The sequence below is a fragment of the Ornithorhynchus anatinus genome, chromosome 2 (genome assembly GCF_004115215.2).
Source record: "Ornithorhynchus anatinus isolate Pmale09 chromosome 2, mOrnAna1.pri.v4, whole genome shotgun sequence".
NCBI lineage: Eukaryota > Metazoa > Chordata > Mammalia > Monotremata > Ornithorhynchidae > Ornithorhynchus > Ornithorhynchus anatinus.
In genome coordinates, this window is record NC_041729.1 from 34167726 (window position 1) to 34188603 (window position 20878).

At 48.8% G+C, this 20878-nt stretch overlaps 1 protein-coding gene across 1 annotated transcript; it reads right to left on the minus strand.

Moving 5' to 3' along the window:
- Nucleotides 1-1873: 1873 nt before the first annotated feature.
- Nucleotides 1874-19865, minus strand: DRG2 (developmentally regulated GTP binding protein 2). Its single transcript, XM_029057850.2, has 13 exons — nucleotides 19674-19865; nucleotides 15545-15705; nucleotides 13974-14063; nucleotides 13010-13070; nucleotides 11660-11750; nucleotides 9789-9861; nucleotides 9570-9660; nucleotides 7107-7204; nucleotides 6503-6579; nucleotides 4233-4321; nucleotides 3302-3360; nucleotides 2287-2340; nucleotides 1874-2187 (listed from the first exon to the last, which is right to left on the minus strand). The coding sequence occupies exons 1-13, from the start codon at nucleotides 19735-19737 to the stop codon at nucleotides 2101-2103; spliced, it is 1095 nt and encodes a 364-aa protein (XP_028913683.1). The 5' UTR covers nucleotides 19738-19865; the 3' UTR covers nucleotides 1874-2100.
- Nucleotides 19866-20878: the final 1013 nt, after the last annotated feature.

A 20878-nucleotide genomic window follows, 5' to 3' on the forward strand; every position in this document is an offset into this window, starting at 1 on the left:
TAATGAATCCCCAGCCCTTCAGAGGATGTTTTCTTCCCCTTTTCTGGTTCTGCTCACCCACCCCAGGCTATCTCTTTTTCATTTGATGGACTAACTGGTTGGGGTCCTTCACAAACACAGTGGCCTCCCCACCACGGACTTCGAACTTGGCTGGCTTGAGGTACTATCCTAAAACCCCTTCTTATAGTTGGCTCCCTCCCACTCCGCCAATTATCTTCTCAACAACGCCGATTTGGACTATTGCTGTAAGTTCAAATTGATTTCAATTGCACTTCTCGACAGTTAACTCTTCGAAACAACTCCCTAGCTGCCGTTTAAGTGGGAAACGATTCTCGAGACCACTGAAAACTGACAAAATGGTAGTAATAATTATAGCACCTGTAGGCAGGTCGGTTAGATCTGAGTAAGTGCCCTGTATGCTATTTTGGAGAGTGGCTCTTTCCCAGAAACCTCCTGTTGGGGGAGGACCGCTTTTGCTGCCTCCTCCGCCTGGTACAAAAGGACCGAGACGCAAAAGCGAAATTACCCCAGGGGATCGGGGCCTGCTACACTCCCTTCCCAGTTGGAAACTTCTTGCCATTCTCCTTCTCTGTAGTTTTCTAAAGCACTGAATCCTTTCCGTCTTTCTCAGAGGACAGTGCAAGTCTTAGGGCACGATCACACACGACCAGCTCCACACCATTCCTCTGCAAAATCTGGAGTCCTTTTCAAACTACCCGCCATCTCGTACTCTGAACCTCTCCCATTTTGGGGAGGTGGGAACGATTAGGGCCCAAGCTAGACCTTCGATCGACTTGAGAACCAGCATCTGTTGGCTTTGCGTGTGAGATAACTTTTTTTTATTTTCAGTCGGACCAAAATTTCTTCTTCCATTTGAATCCCTAAATCAAAAAAGGAGATCAGAGGGAAGAGAGCAAAACAAGGGCACTGGGAAGAAGCCCCTCAGGACATGTGCAATCAGAGCGATTAGGAAGCCACCATTCAAGGTTAAGAATTTCCCTTAGCAACTGGGCTGTGAAAGTAGCCACAGGCTTGGAGTGAGGGGAATGAGAGCCACTCAGGAGGCAGAATCTCTCAGACAAAATCTTAATGAACTCAAAATCTGAAGTGGGAACCTTCACCCCAGAACTCTCTCTCGGAGGTTGGGGAGACTCGAGACCACCTGTAGGAGGAACGAAGGGGTCTTGAAGGCGACGGCCCAGGGAAGCCTTGGTGAACTTCTCATTCTGGTGTTTCTTAAGCTTCTTTTGGAAGAAGTTGATTTATCTGTGACCCGGTTTCCCATGATGACCAACCTGGTCATCCTTCCCGCTTTCCACAACCCTGCTGTGGTCAGGCAGGGAGAAGCAATGGGAGGCACGAACTCTTTTAGCAGCCTTAGGAAACTCACGGCAGACCAGGAGGGTCGAGAGGGTGACAAGGTGCCCGACAGGTGATAGCCCAGCCGTCTCAAATATCCAATGTTGGGACCTAGTAGACACAGGACTCAGGAAGAGGATCGGGAAAGGGGGATTTAAAAAAAAAAAAAAAAAACCTACCCAGACCAGCCATGTGCCTCGTCTTCAAATCCATCAAGCGTGGAAAAGAGAGGAACAAGGGATGATCTATCTCTACCCATGGGAAAACACGCAGGTTCCAACCCAAACACTGACGGTCCAAGAAGGAAAAGGCTTTACCCTACAGATCTGGGTGGCTATTTGGTTGAACAGCCTGAATTGGGCCAGTGAGGGAGGCTGGAGGGGGAGACATATCAAAGTTGGGAAGACAGGTGGCCAGCTCCCATTTTGGGTTGTAAGGACCTACTCCAGTTCCAGGGTTTTGAGTTCAGAATTACCCTCAGGCGAGCGAGGTCAAAACAATCTCGTAGGCAAAATTCTTGGCATTATTCCCCTCTCCTCTCCCAAATCTTATTTATTCATAGTCTTCTCCTGTCCTACTGACCAAGCTTCATGGAAGCATCTGTGGCTCTAGAGCACACCAGGTTCCTCTCCTTGGGCACATCTTCCTCTTGTTTTTTTTCCCCCAATGATCACAATCAGCCAGTTTTCACTCGAAAGACTAGGACGGGGTCAGGCACCAGTGATGAGCAGTGGATAAAGGTTACTTCTTGACTATCTGGATGACATCCTCATGCTCCATCATGTGAGTCAGTCCAACTCTCTGAGGGCTGTATTTTGTGCTTGTGCCCTTGAAGAAGGAGGAAACAACAAGAAGGTGGAGTTAAATGGGTTCTGTGGGGAGGGACGAAGGGATCTTGAAGTCAGCGAGAGAGCTGAGGGTACTTACCCACACCAAAGCATATTTGAACTGGCTGGCTAGTGTTCGGTGAATCCGGTGGCACTGAAGAAGAAAGAAAAGATCCCATTTTAAATTCTTGATTTTACTGGATCCCTCATGCATAGTACCTTCTCTCCCCTCCTGGATTCAGGAGATTGCAAGCTTGTTATGGGCAGGAAATGTGTAGCAACTTTGTTGGATTGTACTCTCACAGTGAAATTTTCTTCGTCTTAGGCTGTAAGCTCGTTATGAACTGTCCCTATTTGTTGCCAAATTGTACTTCCCAAGCTCTGATTACAGTGTTCTGCACACAGTAAGCGCTCAATAAATATGAATGAATGAATGGAAAGTGTTCACCAACTCTGTGGTACTGCACTCTCTCAAGAGATTAGTAAGAGCTCTCTATCTACCACTGATTAATTGAAAGTAAAGACATTTTACTTGTTTCACTAGACTGTAAGCTCTTTATTGATGGGGACATGTCCACCAACTCTGAGTGTACTCGCCGAGGCACTTAGTAAAGTACTCTGCACCAGGTAACTGCTCAGTAAATACTAATGATGACGAGGAGGAAGAGGCAGAAGCATTTCTAATGATAGACAAACCCTGCAGCCTAGGGGAAAGGGAACCGATCTTATGATATTCCAGTTATTTTGATTCTGTGACCTGAGGCACGCCACTTTTCTCAGAGATGGGACAACAGACTCCGAAATGCTCACACTGGACCTCACTCTCTACTTCAGAGAAACGGTGTGACAGGAAATGAGAAGGGCATGTGAAGAGCTCTGCACTAACCTAAGTCAATCAGGCTACTTTTATTAAAGCATGCCCAAATCCTCCCCAGCCACCTCGAAACTCTTCCTAACCTGTTTAGCCTGGTGAAATCCCCTGGGTTCACATGGCAGACGCTGACCTATCGGTAAATTCTTCATTTCTATTAATGTCTGTTCCCCCTGCAGATTGTAAGCTGCTCTACCCACTAGGCCATGCCACTTCTCCGGATATTTCTGCTCCTTTAACTTACCACATGTTCTACGGAAGCCCCTTTTCGGAGAATAATGGCATCTGTAAAGTCTGGTCTCTCTAGATGGCAAAAGGAGAAAGAAGAAGTGCAATTGTGACTTAAAAAAAAAATCCAATTCAATTCTATGCTGTACAACTTATCCAATTATGCTGGAGATCAGGCAAAGAAACACACCTAGCCCAAGCACCAGAGATAAATTGTTAATTCTTGGTTTCATTCCAAATGCACGATCCAATATGAGCAACAGCAGGAACCCCCCTGCTTTTCACTTGCAGAGCCGTTGAAGACCGAGCTCCTGCATCTACATCTATTCCTATTCCCCAGCTCTAGCTCTTCAAAGGCCGATTTAATCTTCTCTGTGCATTGAGAAGCCTCCCTGCAAAAGTTCCTGGGGCGCCTCAGACAACCTTGACTTTCATAAAAGAAACTCAAGTCAGGGAGCCAATCTTGACCAACCCTCTCCACTCCTCCCCAACGCCCTCAACTTAACTCATCATCACATCGCCAACTGGCAGGTAAAGGAAGTTAAAACATCTGGCCCGCAATGGTAGAAAGAGAACAATTGCTCTGAGCCTAAATCCAGGAGGCCACGTCTCTTTATCTGCAGGGTCAGTTTGAACGGTTGGTGTCCTAAGGCTCGGAGACCTGATGTTCATGAGGCCTTGAAGACGGGGCTGGGACCATGTAGAATTGATTTTTGTGGATCCCACCTTCTGTAGCTTCCAGTTCAAAGCCTGACATTTCCTAACTGAACACATGGCAGGATGGTGGGCCAGAAGGCGGGTCTCAAGGTTAGGTACTTTCCAACTTAAATAGTCAGGGCTCCAGACCCATCTGTGGTCAACTAGATGTTCCCTGCTCTCCTCCAGCTTCCCATCTCCATCCAAGGGGAACTCATTCCTGATTTCTCCACAGCCACCCATCGTCTTACGTCCTCTCTTTTTGGTGTAGATACATGTCAAGGCCAGGTACTCCCACAGCATCTCCAGCAAGAAATCGAGATTGAGCTTCATCCCACAGCTGCAACGAGGCACACAGACAAAAACACACATCCCGGAGATCGGTCAGCCGCAGTTGTGTTTTCTCATCAGCTAGAAGACAAGTTTGCCCTATGTGCCCCCAGAACGTCATACACAATTGAGGGAATGAAGGTCAAGGAACAGCATGGCCTACCAGAGACAGCATGGCCCTGGGAGTCAGAGGACCTGGGCGCTAATCCCAGGCCTGCCAGATGGCTGCTGTGTGACCGTGGGCAAGTCGCTCCCCTTCCCTGGGTCTCAGTTTCTTCAGCTGTGAAATGGGGATCTCAATGCCTTCCTCCTTAGACTGTGAGCAGCCCCAGGTGGGACGGGAACTGTATCCAACCTGATTAACTTGAGAAGCAGCATGGCTCAGTAGATAGAGCACGGGTCCAGGAGCCAGAAGGACCTGGGTTCTAATCCCGGCTCTGCCACGTGTCTGCTCTGTGACCTTGGGCAAGTCACTTCACTGGGCCTCAGTTACCTCATCTGTAAAATGAGGATTAAGAGTGTGAACCACATGTGGGACAGGGACTGTATCCAACCTGATTAACTTGAATCTACCCCACTGCTTAGAACTAATGCTTGGCAGATAGTAAGCGTGTAACAAGTACCATAATTACTATTATTAATAACTTATAGCTATGCCAGTGCTTCGAACAGTTCTTGACACAAAGTAAGCACTTAACCAATACCAAAATAATATTAGTAATGATAATGAGGAGGCTCCACAACACAAAAGAAAGTCAGCTAGTTGTTTTTATGATGACATGATGCTTCCAACAGTGACATCTGAAGTTACCGTGGCATGGTAGAGAAGCAGCGTGGCTCAGCGCAAAGAGCCCGGGCTTGGGAGTCAGAGGTCATGGGTTTGAATCCAGGCTCTGCCACTTGGCAGCTGTGTAACTGTGGGCAAGTCACTTAACTTCTCTGTGCCTCAGTTACCTCATCTGTAAAATGGGGATTAAGACTGTGAGCCCCACGTGGGACAACCTGATTCCCCTGTGTCTACCCCAGCGCTTAGAACAGTGCTCGGCACATAGTAAGCGCTTAACAAATACCAACATTATTATGGTCATGCCTAACAGAACTTGTCTAATCTTCCAGCAGGCACTGTGCTTATTTCGGAATTAATCTGGGACCGATGGAAGATGTTTCAAAATGTTTAACTTTCCCCCGATAGTCAACACACCGATGACAAGCTGAGGAGTTTCCCTCAGCAGGGATGTAAAGGGGAGTCCGGATTGGTGAAGACCTGGTATTAGAAGAAAGCCAAACTTGTCTTTTGCTGCTAGGCTGAGCTTGTTAAAAAGCTGCAGGGAAATTTGGTGATGTAAGTATATTATTTAATAAGTGATCCGATGCTCACAGCAGCATCAGATTAGGTACATTGGCGGCAGGGAAGGAGGGGAGAATGGGACTTTACTGAGGAAGATGTGGATTGAGGCCTTTACATTCTAGATACTTAAGTCCATAGGATGACCCTGAGGCATGAATAACAACAATAATAATAATAATAATAGTTTTTGTTAAGCGCTATATGCCAAGCACTGTATTAGAGCTCACGTGAATACAAGCAAATCGGGCTGGACACAGTCTCTGTCCCACATGGGGCTCACACTCTCAATCCCCATTTTATAGACGAGGTAACTGAGGCACAGAGAAATGAAGTGACTTGTCCAAGGTCACACAGCAGACAAGTGGCGGAGATGGAATTAGAATCCATGACCTTCTGACTCCCAGGCCCGTGCTCTATCCACCATGCCTTGCTGCTTCTCTGATCACAAATACCAGATGGAAACTCTCCAATCCAAAGGACCGGGACTAGGATTTAAACCTCTCAGAAAGAAGAGGTGCATATGCCATTACCCAACATTCTCTCACATTATGGCACTAAATGGAACTGGAACGAATGTTGGAATTTCATTTAGCTCCCCAAAAGAAACACAGTCATTATGGGTGGCGTGGGAGTAAACAGCTGCAATGTAACTCCACTTTCCAGCACCTAAACGGTCCACATTTAACCTAATGCAATTTATGAAGGGATGGATTCTTCTAACCCTATGATATCTGTCTGCAACTGGAAGACCATTTCTGCTGCCGTTACATTTTAGTGAAGCACTTCTGCATCAAAAACATCACCAGTCAACAGCCCTTGAAGTGAGATCTTCAGCCTCCTCACCTGATCACAACACTGTTCGGCCTCCGTGCCAGACGATCAACTTCCTCCATTGAGATCTGGTCGATTTTGTTATAAACCTGAATCAGAAAAAGGGAGGGGGGAGGTGAAGGTCTTTGACGGGATGGGGAACAAAGTGTAAAGGACCAAATTTCTACATTACTGTCCATCTTTCTGCCGTCTCAGGGATGGAATAACCAACTTCAAGTGTTTGAAACCCCAAAAAGCTAATGGAATCCTATCACTCACACCCCAGAGCTGAGCTTTGGCTCCAAAAAACTGCTTTGGAAGGGAAGCTTCCCAAAAGAAAGCAGTGTTCAGATATGTGTCCTAGTTTCAAACGCAAATCTGAAATCTCTTTCAACTGCTTGTCCCAGGGATGAAGGAGAGGCCCTGTCTCTCAGTACCACAGACTCCTTGGAGTCTCTCTCCACACCCGCAATCCTCCCCCAACCCCGCTTCAGCAGCCCATTTACTAAGAGCCTTGGGGAGAAGCATGGTCGGAAGTTATCTGACAAAAAGGAGGTCCTTGTGAAAGAATGGCATCTCACAGGTAATCACACCACCCACTTACCCATCCCCAACCAGGGTGTTGGGTGTTACTCACATAAAGGCAGGGCATGTACACTCTATTTCCAACAATCACGTCAATAAACTCATCTGGGGAACAGTCTTCTCTGAAGAGGACTTCTGCATTGAAGATTTCTGAGGTGGCCAGAGTTAAGGCTACATCCGACACGGCAGGTGTTTGTTTTTGTTTTGTGTTTTTTTTTAATGGCACTTGCTCTACAAGTTAAAGAGGCTGGATGCAGTCCATGTCCCGCATGGGGCTCACGGTCTTAATTTCCATATTGCAGAAGAGGGAACCGTGGCACAGAGAAGTTAGTGACTTGTCCAAAGTCACAAAGCAGACAAGAGGCAGAGGCAGGATTAGAAACCAGGTCCTTCTGATTCCCAGGCCCGTGCTCTTTCCACCAGGCCACACAGCTTCTCAAACTTTCACCTGACTGCAGAACTGACAGGGCATGTTAAAGAACGACCATCGGAACTAAGGAAGAATAAGGGAAGCTGGGGGAGGCTAACCCAGTGTAACCTGTACTTCCTGGTGTTATACGTAGAAAATATTAGCCTCCAAAGGCTCCCCAGACCTTGGTGTCCTAAATATAGTTCACCAAGCATGTCTTACAATGCTTTTTTTTCCCCTCAAAACACCCAAATGCCATCAAGGGCTTTCTTGGCCTAGCAGTTCCCTTTTAGAAAACTCCCCCTTTAATACTATTGGGGTGCCATAGGGTTAAAAGATGGGTGACTGTGACTGGATTGAGAGACATCAAGGCCTAGACCTGAACTGTTCTTCATTTCCAAGGTCTATGTCTCCAGCAAATCACTCTACGGCCTTTGAGACAGCCCTGCTTTAAATGCTGTTAGTTTCTCTAAAATTTGTTAAAAAAAAAAAAAAAAAAAAGAATTTCATCAGGCCCATGATAAGGAAATGAGAGAAAAAGCAAGATTGGGAGAAGCCACAGGACACCTGCTACTGGGCAAAGGGGATTAGCATGGGGTCTGAGTGCCTGGTATCTCTGGTTAGACCGGAAATTCCTTCCGGGCAAGACCGTCACCTTATACTTTTATCTATTCCCAACACCATGTATGGTGCTTCTCCATACAAAGTGTATTCCACGTGGTTACTAACACCGAAATGGGCAATCTAAAGAAGGGAGAGCATTAAGAACTGATGGGTAAAGACCTAAAGAACAGATGCAAGCTCCTCGTGGATAGGGAACGGGTCTATCAGCTCTACTGTGTTGTTCTCTCCCAAGCGCCTAGTACGGTGCTCGGTACACGGGGAGTGCTCAATTAATATCGATTGCTATGGAAGCAAAAAATGATAGACAATGTGGGAAAGAATGGGTTTGGAATGCGTATTTCAAATTGAGGCATGAATTGCCTGGAAGACCAGGGCAGACATGCAAAGACTGCAGGAAAATTTCTACGCTTGGTTCAAGTCAGGCTACTTGGGGAGAAAGTGGGCCTCAGTGAAACTGTCAGATTTAATTTGGTTCATGCCCACACTAGAATTCAGTCTGCCTCACATATAAAAACCAACTCACTTGTCCAAGAAGAAGATACGGTGGAACTTCAAGGTATTTCACTAAGCGGTAATTTCACTGGGCAGTTCTGACTACCCAAGGTATGGTATCGATCAATGGTATTTACTGAGTGCTTACTGCATGAAGGGCACTGTTCTAAGAGCACAGAGTTGATAGAAACATTCCCTGACCAAAATTCATATACAGCCTAGAGGACTACTATCAGCTAAATGGCTCCTACTTTGGCCTCCGCTGCCTGTTCCGAATTCCAGATTCTGGAAATCCTTTCTAAAGGTGCCATGAGAAACCAAAGCACCAGGAGGCTTTTAGTAGCCTCTTCGGCCTTGTGGAAAAAACACTGCTCTGGGACCCAGGAGACCAAATCATGATAATCATCACCCTTATGGTATTTGTTAAGCACTTATTATGTGCTTAGCATTGTTCTAAACGCTAGTGTAGGTACATATTAATCAGCTCAGTCACATTCCTAGTTCCACATGAGGCTCACAGCTCAAGTATGAGGGAGAACTGGTATTCATTCATTCAATCGTACTGAGCGCTTACTGTGTGCAGAGCACTGTATTAAATGCTTGGTATTGAAATACCAGTGCGAATCCATCTAATCCCGGCTCTGCCACTTGTCAGCTGTGTGACTTTGGGCAAGTTGCTTAGCTTCTCTGTGCCTCAGTTACCTCATCTGTAAAATGGGGATTAAGACTGTGAGCCCCACGTGGGACATGGACTGTACCCAACCCGATTGCCCTAGTGCTTAGAACACTGCTTGGCACATAGTAAGCACTTAATATCATAATTATCATTATTATTATTCCCCTGCACAGGCTCTTGGTCCTGACATCCCAGTACCCGGCTTTTCATCCACTTTTCCCCAGGCGGCGAGCTCTGTCATCATCACGGGCTCTTGTGGCAGTGGAAAGAATTTTAGAGGTTATCATACCTGAACTCCTTGAGGGAAAGGATACTGTACTCATGAAGGATGAGCTGCACTAGTTTTTCAGAGCACTGGGTCAGTGTGACTGTGGAGTTAAAGGAGATTCCACCCCCTTTCTTTGGCTTGGAAAAAAAGCAAAACAAAAAAAGACGGATTGGTTGGAGTAGAGGGTTCACAGGGGAGCACCTATACCTTCTTTAAGTCGAGCACAAAGGAATGCAGAATGCTGAATGGCCCAGAAAATTCTCACCTTGAAGTAGATGTTAGGTTTGTATTTATTTAGTCGGATTCCTACTGATTCTAATTCCTTTTCCAACAGAGACCTGCAAAGATTGACAAACAAAATGCCCCTTTACTTAGTTCAGGGCAACGTGAGGGGCATGATTCAGGAAGTAGATTTGAGAGCATCTAAGCTACGACGCAATCCACCCCGGCAAGTGTGTCTGATGCCCCACGACCACCAACTACACTTTCCAAACACACCACCTAAGACCCTACTGCTCTTCGGGAAGAGACCAAAGAGCGCAAGCTCGTTGTGGGCAGGGAATGTGTCTACCAACTCTGTTTATATTATACTCTCCCAAGCGCTTAATACAGTGTTCTGCAAAGTCAGCGCTCAATAAATACCTCTGATTGATTCATTGGGGTTCAGCCTCTTCAGACAGAAAAACACTCCTGACATTCAAATCGATCAATGGTATTTACTGAGGGTTTAAGAGTGTCCTCAGTGCTCTATCAGGCTAATGGAAATAGCCACAGTGCAAATGCAGCGTGGATGTTGGCTATCAAACACCCCTGACCACTGCACATCTTGGAAGGGGGCGGGGGAGGGCCCGCAGTAGAAAGGATGTTCCAGGAAGGAACAGGAAAGGGGGCGAGGAAAGGAGTCGGTCACCACCAGGCCAAGTCCATAAATAACTACAGGGGAGCTGAGGAAACGATGTGACTCAGGTGGGAACCAAGTGGAGGAGGACGGTCCTCCCCTCAAGTCCGCCCCACTTTTCACCTTCACTTTTCCCTCTGGCTGTGCCCTGCACACCTGGACCTGGGCAAAAGATGGCCTCAACCTACCGCCTGCTTGAGTCTGGCCCTGGATTAAGTAACCCTAATGGTGGGAGGAGTTTAAGAAAAATCACTGCACCTCCCCAGACCTCATCCTCCAGTCGATAAATGGAGCAGCACAGCATTCCCTTGCTCGGCAGGGGGGAGGTGAAAAACCATCCACTTCCCACCTCTGACACTCCTGGCAAGCCATGCATGGTTTGGGTCCGCCCAGTTGACTCTCTCTCCTCTCCCTTTTCCCTCTTCTTTCTATCTCTCTCCACCCTGTGGGGAAGTCCAGGACTTTATCCACCTAGAGCAGATCCATCACACCGAGGGCCCCCTTTAGCTCGTCATTACCCAGCACCCCAAAATAAAGCCTTCTTCCCTACAACCACAAGCTGAAAGAGTTGCCTTCTCAGTCCCTCCCTTCAGCCCTGGCCCGAGGGATGAACGGCAAGGGACCAACGGGTTCCAAGGATGCCATTTGGGATTTGGAAGGGAAGGAAACCAAGCAAGGACAATGATTCCTGGAAGGTTGGGGTTTGCTGTGGAAGCTCAGATGCAGTCACAAGTGGGAGAAGCCCCTTGATGTGGAAAAACAGACTTCATCTAGGTTAAGATAGAGCCCCGGGTGGTGGAAATTCAATCTGGTTGTCCTTCCGTCTGAATCCCACCAAAAGCCATGCACCCGCTTGGCAGTCCGGCTGGGTCAACCCTTCAAAGGGACCGCGGTCGGCTGGGTTGTAACGTAGTCCCAAGCTCCTTAGCAAGATCTTCAGCAAGCAAAACCCAACCGATCAACCACCTTCCTGCTCCAGGGGTGATGTCCAAATACAACAGATTTGGTCCTTTCCGGGCGCATCAGAAATCCTGAACACGGGGAAACGGGAGTTCTCCCCCTTCCTCCCACTGGCCAGCACCCCGGGCGCCTGACACTTCTGCTCAAGAGGCGGCAACCTAGGACGGATCATTTGGCCGAGTCGGTGGGCCACCTCATCAGGAGGCCATGGCCGGGATCCTTGCACGCCTCTTCAGAGCCCGTCTTCAGGATCGGCGGCCTCTGCTTCACGCACTAACCTCTGAACTTCCCCCTTGGTGGCATCGAGCATCATGATGACGACGTCGGCGGTCCGAGCAACGGCGATTACTTGCCGGCCCCTGCCTTTCCCTGCAACGGGGAAGTGGAGCAGTTACACCCTCAGGGAAGGCCCGGACCTGGATCCCACAATACCTGCCCAGCTGCTCTGGGGACCCACTACCTCCATGGAAGACAGCTTTACTTTGGGGTCGAGACTTCAAAGCTGCTGACACTTCTCTCTCTCCTGACTGAAAAGAGAGGAGAGGAGGGGAAAGTCGGGGCACGGTCTTGCTCGGGTGGCTGGTCGGGCAGCCCAGGCGGTGCCTGGTCTCTTCTCAGACCCGAGAGGAGCCCGGCTCTAACACCTAGGAGCCGCACGCCTGTAGGGGAGCCTGTCCACCCCTGCGGGAGTTCAAAGACTCCAGAGCTGCCCAGCCTTTTGGCATTCACTCCATGCAATTCTGGCAGAACAGCTAACTCCTGATGAAGTTGTTCCTTGGGGATTCTGGGGACTTGAAGGGAGTGAAGGGATGCCTAGTAATGAGCTTGCCCTTCCCAGCCACCTCAAAAACAAGCTGGCCTCACTCTACAGTTAAAAAAAAATAAAACCATGCACACATGAACCATAATGCTTCAGAGTTCATTCATTTTTGAAAGTTCGTCTGGCGTTCATTAAGTGCTCATTCTGGGCACAGCACAGGGTTAAGGGCTGGGGGTTGATACAAAACACACACACACACACACACACACACACACAATCAGATACTGTCCCTGTTCTTCAAAAAGCTCATAATCAAGATGGGGGAAAGATGGTTGTAAAGAAAAGGGAAAATGAATGATAGAAAGCAAATTAAAGGCAACTGGACCATTTAAAGATACACGATTCATCAAATATTCGGAGCCAAGATAAAAGCGATCCTGTGGAATGAGCCTATCTCAATGTTCAGTTATAAGGAGGCCGAGGCAGAATGTGAGGAGATGCACTGACCAGGTCTGGATCATTTCCTGGGCAAGCAGGGTCTACGCCTGGACAGCGTCCCTTTCCAGCTTTCCCTTCCCAACCAGAGTGGCCTAGTGGAAAGACCCTGGGACTGGGAGTCAGAGGACCTGGATTCTAATCCCAGCTCTTCCAACTGCTTGATGTGTGACCTTGGGCAAGACTTGTCACTTCTCCTGTCCTCCCTCCTATCTAGACTGTGAGCTCCATGCAGGACAGGGACGGTGTCCAACCTGATTAACTTGTTTCTACCCCAATGCTTAGAACACTATTTGACTTGGTAAGTGGTTAACAAATACCATTAAAAAACAACCCCTGCCCAGTTCTGTTTAAATAGAAGTCATTTCCTCACCTTGTGCGGCACCTTCAATGATTCCAGGAAGATCTAACAGCTGGATGTTGGCTCCTTTGTACTGGAACAGAAGAAAGATGTCAGGAGTTGAGATGGGGGTACTGCTGAGCTCTCTGCTCAAAGGCCCTGGAAAGAGCCCCCCTAACACTCCACAAATCAGACACGGGACTCTGCCTTACGGTAACACTTTAGGACAAAATATTGCCATTACCCTCCCCGCTGAAGAATTACACTTGGCTTTCCAGAAACTTCTCTTCCACAGCTCTTAAAACCCGGAACAGCCGAACCGGCAGCATTTCCGCTTTAGCGGTCTAACCGTCACCCGGCTGTAGAGCCTGGCTTTCCAATCGCTCCGTCCGCTCAATCTGATGAAAGCACAGCCCGAGCACATGGTTTGGAAAACCCAATTTGTGTGCTCTTTGGCAATTCACCTTCATTGATTTCAACTTGAGCTAGGACCCTCTAATTTGGCCAGAGTCAGCACAAAGGACATCTTTTCACAAAACCCTTCTCCGGGAAGCTCAAACTACCCTGTGAAAGGCAACAGGTTGCTCTATTTGGGTTTAAAAAACAAAACAAAAAAACAAAACTCAAACTTTGTTTGGGACAAAAATCTGACACTCCAGTAATCCGGCCACTGAGACCAACCCTCGGCGAGTCGTCTTCTTGTTCCACCCAGGCCACCCTGCAGGGACCCGAGTCTCAGGAGTATAGCAGCTTGGCAAGCTCTGAGCTACCCCAACTAGACTGGAAGCTCGCTGTGGGTAGGGAATGTGTGCACCAATTCTGTTGTACTGTACTTTCCTCAGCGCTCCATATGGTAAGCGCTCAGTAAATACCTCTGACTGACTGGGCTGAGAAATACCAGCTGGGATCTGCCGAAAGGGCCTAAGTGCCGAGACCCATATGGCCACCCCGCTTCACGTTAGCTTTTGTTTCCAGTCTTCAGCCAGGCGGGGCTTACCTCAATGACCCCCGGGATACATGTCAGCGTGGTGAATTCATAGGATGCCGCTTCGCTGGCCGTGGAGGTCATCAAGCTCAGGAACGTGGACTGAAAATAAGACGGGGTCGTTTAAGAGGGCTGATGCCAAACAGTCTTGGGCTGGGAGCCCCTCGGGGGACAGGGACTGCGTCTCATTTGGTTATTCTGTATTCTGCCCCAGTGCTTGGCACAGAAAGAGCACTTAATGAATACCACTGGCACATAGTAAGCGCTTAAATACTATCTTTATTATTATTATTATTACCATTATTGTCATCATGTTTACCTGCAATCGGCCACACAGCTTTAGGGTGTCAGGAGGAAAAAGTCCTGTTTATAGTAACGGGGGTGGTGAAGATTCTGGGGATACAAGGCACATGCAGCTACCTTATGAAGGGCCAGAGATTGATGCGTGAACCCAAGAAGGAATGGATCACCAGGTGCATTAAGCACATTTTCCAAAGTGTATTAAGTGTATTTTTCCAGGCGCATTGAGGGCATTTTGCCTGCGTTTTAGAGAGAGTGCTCTCTCTTCACTTAACCTCCAACCACTTGTGGATGGACAGCATTCTTTCCTCTTACTAGGCACCTCAGACCCGCCGAGGAACGGAAATAAAGACAACAAAGGGCAGAGACTGCCCCCTTCCTCACCCCCCGCCCCTCTCAGTATGGGAATCGGAATGTTTAGGAACCCCAAGATAATCTCCCACTCTGCTCCACACTGATCAAGCCCTTCTTAGGGTGAGATAACCAGCCCAAGCCTCTCCATTTTAGCACAGTGTCAAGAGGCCTCCCTCAAATTACCTGAGCATTGACAAACAGGGCCCCGTTGAAAGAAGTCAGCGATTATTTAGGTTGGAAAAGTGGTGGGTAATATCTATAGGCATGAGACTGGGGCCCATTGGCTTATAGATTTGAGATCTGCAAAATCAAACTATGCCAACATCCCTGCCAAGTCTGGATAGTCCTTTAGTACCCCGAGCCCACCATGTTAAAACCGGGTGACTAAGTGCAGGAGCTGGGGCGCTATCATACTCAGGAAGGGGGCTGAGACTCTGAGATCGCCTACCGGGATGTACACAGCCCATGCAGATGCCACGTGTGCATAAATCCTCGCACACACAAAGTGGCTCTGAGTCCTGGACCTGGTCACTGGAGCCTCGGAGCTGAGCTCGGGCCAGGCCAGGCAGGAATCAGGACCGGGGAGGGGCCACGGCTGGGTGGACGGAGAATCTGGGGCTGATTGCCAGAGAATATAATTACGTGTTCTCCATCTCGCCTCAGAACAGAACAAGGGGAACTGGATTAAAGGACAAGAGGGCTGAATATTCAGCATAGGGAAGAATTTGGGTTAGATATTTGACCAGATTTCTGAAATTTCTTTCTAAAGCAACCGTCCTGCCTGAAGGTGGGAAGGATTAGTTTCTTGGAAACCTTACCTGTTTTTCTATTTTAAAGGGTCAAAAAAACCCAAAATGCCCAAATAAAATTGTTTCCCCCACCCCCACCCCCGACCCTCCCTCTCTCCAGAAATAAGTGCGATCACCAACCTTCCCCACAGAAGGAAAACCGATCAGTGCCACTCGGGCATCTCCAGATTTCATCACGTCGAAGCCTTCTCCTTTGGCCGAGGCAGATTTGGAGGGTTCCAGGAGCTGAGCTCGGTACTTGGCAAGTTTCGCCTTCAGCAAGCCGAGGTGGTACTCGGTAGCTAAAGATCACAAAACCGGATGTTGAAGATGAAGCGACCCCATAAAGGTCTTAACCCGAGGTCTGACCGGTCACTCTGGGCATCGCTGGAAATCCTTAAACAGACTCAAGGCAGGCAACGCGGGAAGGTTTTCGGCGGCAGACCCCGGGGGGCAGACGACCAGTTCAAACTACAGTTCTAGTCAAGCGTCTCTCGCCTGACGTAATTATATATTATAAATTACTGATTGATATTAATCTACCTTCCCCTCTAGACTAACGGCTCGTTACGGGCAGGGAACGTGTCTGCTAATTCTGTTGTGCTGTACTTGCCCAAATGCTTAGTATAGTGCTCGGCACATAATAAGCGCTCAATAAATACCATCGATTGATTATCTGGACTTCAACTGCTGCCAATTATTAACCCTAAACTTCTCATGAGATGAGAGAAAGAACTGCCTTGGGTCTCCTTGAGATTCCTGACTCAAAACCTCAAGCTGACTCCTCATTCCCTGACAATTTACAGTTCACATGGGTCAAACTTCAAATGTCAATTTTCTCTTGGCAATCTTTTACCAGTTAAGCCTCCTTGTTCCTCTCCAAACACCGCCTCCTTTAATGAGGAGACAAATAGTTATAAGACTTGATAGTGAGCAGAAATGCCAGAGCGCTCAAGAATGACAGGGTGGAGAAATGAAGGAGGCAAAACTAACCCACACCTTGTCCCATAAGCAGGGGCAGTTTCCACTTCAGCATCAACCCATTTCCATCCCGTCTAGCAACTTTAAAAGAACCAGTAATGAATTCTCGCCCCGAAACACCTTGTCAACTGGACAGCGTTCAAATCTTCATAATCCCCCCACCCTCTTGCTTGTTACTTATTGAGGACTTTTTCAATTCAGGCCAAAGTCTTTAACAGGCCTCAGCCAATTATATTTCCCGAGTGTTTACTGTACCAAGAACTTTGGGAGTGTACGACACAACAATAAACACACTCCTTGCCCACAGCGAATTCACAGTCTAGAGCGGGAGAGGGGCATTAATATAAATAAATTACAGATATGTACACAGAGCAGTGAGGCTCAGCGGAAAGAGCCCGGGCTTGGGAGTCAGAGGTTATGGGTTCAAATCCCAGCTCTGCCACTTGTGAGCCATGTGACTGTGGGCAAGTCACTTCACTTCTCTGTGCCTCAGTTACCTCATCTGTAAAATGGGGATTAACTGTGAGTCTCACGTGGGACATCCTGATGACCCTGTATCTACCCCAGTGCTTAGAACAGTGCTCTGCACATAGTAAGCCCTTAACAAATACCAACATTATTATTATTATTATTATTATTATTATTATAAGTGCTGCAGGGCTGGGGGAGGAAAGTGGTGAATAAAGGGAGCAGGTCAGGGTGACGTAGAAAGGAGTGGTAAAAGATCAAAAGAGGGCTTAGTCTGGGAAGGGACGGTGTTCCGGGCCAGAGGCAGGATGCGGGTGAGAGGTCCGCAGCGAAACAGACAAGACCGAGGCACAGCGAGTAAGTTGGCATTAGAGGAATGAAGCGTGCTGGCTGAGTTGTAGCGAGAGAAGTGAAGCAGTGTGGCTCAGTGGAAAGAGCCTGCGCTTCGGAGTCATAGGTCATGGGTTCTACTCTCAGCTCTGCCATGTGTCAGCTTAACCTAACTTCTCTGTGCCTCAGTTACCTCATCTGTAAAATGGGGATGAACTGTGAGCCTCATGTGGGACGACCTGATTAGTATCTCCCCCAGCGCTTAGAACAGTGCTCTGCACATAGGAAGCGCTTAACAAATACCAATATAATTATTATTGTAGTACTGTTCTCTCCCAAGCACTTAGTACAGTGCTCTGCACACAGTAAGCGTTCAATAAATATAATCGAATGGAAGTGAGATGGGAGGGGGGTTTGGTATTCATTCATTCAATCGTATTTACTGAGCGCTTACTGCATACAGAGCATTGTACTAAGCGATTGGAGGCCTGCTATCTGCCTGTCTCCTTTCCAGTGTGTCTGTCCCTCCCCCGCCTCTCCTCCATTTCCAAGCAGCTCTCGGGGCTTACTTAAACTGTAAGCTCACTGTGGGCAGGGAACGTGGCCACCAAATCTACCGAGTGATACTCTCCCAAGCGCTCAGGGAAGCAGCATGGCAGGGTGGCTAGAGCCCGGGCGTCGGAAGGTCATGGGTTCTAATCCCGGCTCTGCCCCTTTTCTGATGGGTGACCTCGGGCAAGCCATTTTACTTCTCTGTACCTTGACTGCGCATCTGAAAAATGGGGATTGAGACTGTGAGCCTCACAGAGCCCAAGGGGGTACACCCGACCCAATTTGCTTGTACGCAACCCAGCGCTTAGCACAGCTCCTTAGTAAGCTCCTTGTGGGCAGGGAACATGTCTGCCAAATCTACCGAGTGACACTCTCCCAAGCGCTCAGAGAAGCAGCGTGGCTCAGTGGCAAGAGCCCAGGCTTGGGAGTCAGAGGTTGTGGGTTCTAATCCCGGCTCCGCCACTTGTCAACTGTGTGACTTTGGGCAATGTCACTTCAATTCTCTGTGCTTCAATTACCTCATCTGTAAAATGGGGATTAAAACCGTGAGCCCCACATGGGACAACCTGATGATCTTGTATCCCCCCAGCGCTTAGAATAGTGCTTTGCACATACTAAGCGCTTAACAAATACCACCATTATTATGTCACTTGACTTCTCGGTGCCTCAGTTCCCTCATCTGTAAAACGGGGATTAAAACTCGTGAGCCCCACGTGGGACAACCTCATCACCTTGTATCCTCATCCAGTGCTTAGTACAGTGCTTTGCACATAGTAAACGCTTAACAAATACCATCATTATTAGTAGTAGTACGGCCTCCCCACGTTGTCAGGTAGCGCTCAATACACAGCTGGGAAGGGAAGGGAGGGGAGAAGCGTGGGCCGTGGAAGGCGCCGGGGACACCCGGGTCCCAGCTCTGCCGCTAGCCAGCTGTGTGACTTTGGGCAAATCACTTCCCTTCTCTGGGCCTCAGTTCCCTCCTCTGTAAAATGGGGATGAAGACTGTGAGCCCACCGTGGGACAGCCTGATCGCCTTGTATCTGTCCCAGCGCTTAGAACAGTGCTTTGCACATAGTAAGCGCTTAAATACCACCATTAAGTCACTTGACTTCTTGGTGTCCCAGTTCCCTCATCTGTAAAACGGGGATTAAAACCGTGAGCCCTACGTGGGAGAACCTGATCACCTTGTATCCCCCCCCAGTGCTTAGCAGAGTGCTCGGCACATAGTAAGCGCTTAACAAATACCACCATTAAGTAACTTGACTTTTCTGTGCCTCAGTTCCCTCCTCTGTAAAATGGGGATGAAGACTGTGAGCCCCACGTGGGACAACCTGATCACCTGTAACCCTCCCAGCGCTTAGCAGAGTGCTCTGCACATAGTAAACGCTTAACAAATACCACCATTACTAAGTCATTTGGCTTCTCGGTGCCTCAGTTCCCTCCTCTGTAAAATGGGGATGAAGACTGTGAGCCCCACGTGGGACAACCCGATTCCCCTGTGTCTACCCCAGCGCTTAGAACAGCGCTCTGCACATAGTAAGCGCTTAACAGATACCCACATTATCAAGTCACTTCACTGGGCCTCGGTGACCTCCTCTGTAAAATGGGGATGAAGCCTGGGAGCCCCACGTGGGACAACCTGAAGACCCTGTATGTCCCCCAACGCTTAGAACAGTGCTCTGCACATAGTAAGCGCTCAACAGATACCCACATTATCAAGTCACTTCACTGGGCCTCGGTGATCTATTGAATGACCTCATCTGTAAAATGGGGATGAAGCCTGGGAGCCCCACGTGGGACAACCTGATGACCCTGTATGTCCCCCAGCGCTTAGAACAGTGCTGCGCACATAGTAAGCGCTTAACCGATGGCACCATTAATTATATTTATTTTCTCCAGCGGCCTGCGGGGGAGAGGCCTGGGCGGCGGCGACCCTCACCCTTGTTCTTCTGGGTCCGGGCGATCTCCTTCTCGATCTCGGCGATCTTCTCCAGGATGCCCATGGCGCCGCGCCCGCCCCGAGCCCGGGGGGGGGGGGGCAGAGACACGGACAGAGACACTCGGAGAGACCCAGAGAGACAGCGAGAGACGGCGGATGGTCCTGCCGGCCGCCGCGGCCGGCACCGGAAACCGACGCCCAAACCCGTCCGCCCCCCACTTCCGTCCCCTCCCTTCCGCCCCATCCCCCGACTTCCGCCCCCGTGCTCCTGCTTCTATGTCCGGCCGGGGGACGCAGCGCGCCGCCCCCCGCGCTCCGGGTTCCGCCCGCCGCGCCGGCCCCCCCCCCCCAGGAAATTCTTTCCCGGTGCTCTCACGGATAGCATCATCATAGTGGTAGGATTTGTTAAGCGCTTACTACGTGCAGAGCACTGTTCTAAGCGCTGGGGGGGATCCAGGGTCATCAGGTTGTCCCACGGGAGGCTCACATCTAAATAGAGGTGGTAATAATAATATTTGTTAATAATGTTGGTATTGGTTAAGCGCTTACTCTGTGCAGAGCACTGTTCTAAGCGCTGGGGGAGATCCAGGGTCATCAGGTTGTCCCACGGGAGGCTCCCATCTACATAGAGGTGGTAATAATATTTGTTAATAATAATAATGTTGGTATTTGTTAAGCGCTTACTCTGTGCAGAGCACTGTTCTAAGCGCTGGGGGACATACGGGGTCATCAGGTTGTCCCACGGGAGGCTCACAGTCTTCATCCCCATTTTACAGAGGAGGGAACTGAGGCCCAGAGAAGTGAAGTGATAATAATGTTGGTATTTGTTAAGTGCTTACTCTGTGTAGAGCACGGTTCTAAGCACTGGGTAGATACAGAGTAATCAGGTTGTCCCACGTGAGGGTCACAGTCAATCCCTATTTTACAGAGGAGGGAACTGAGGCCCAGAAAAGTGAAGTGACTTGCCCACAGTCACACAGCTGACAAGGGGCAGAATCGGGATTCAAACCCATGACCTCTGACTCCCAACCCCGTGCTCTTTCTACTGAGCCACATTGCTTCCCATGTTGGTATTTGTTAATACAAATACCTGAACCCATGACCTCTGGCTCCCAACCCCTGCTCTTTCCACTGAGCTACGCTGCTTCCCATTTTGGTATTTGTTAAGTGATTACTATGTGTAGAGCACTATTCTAAGCACTGGG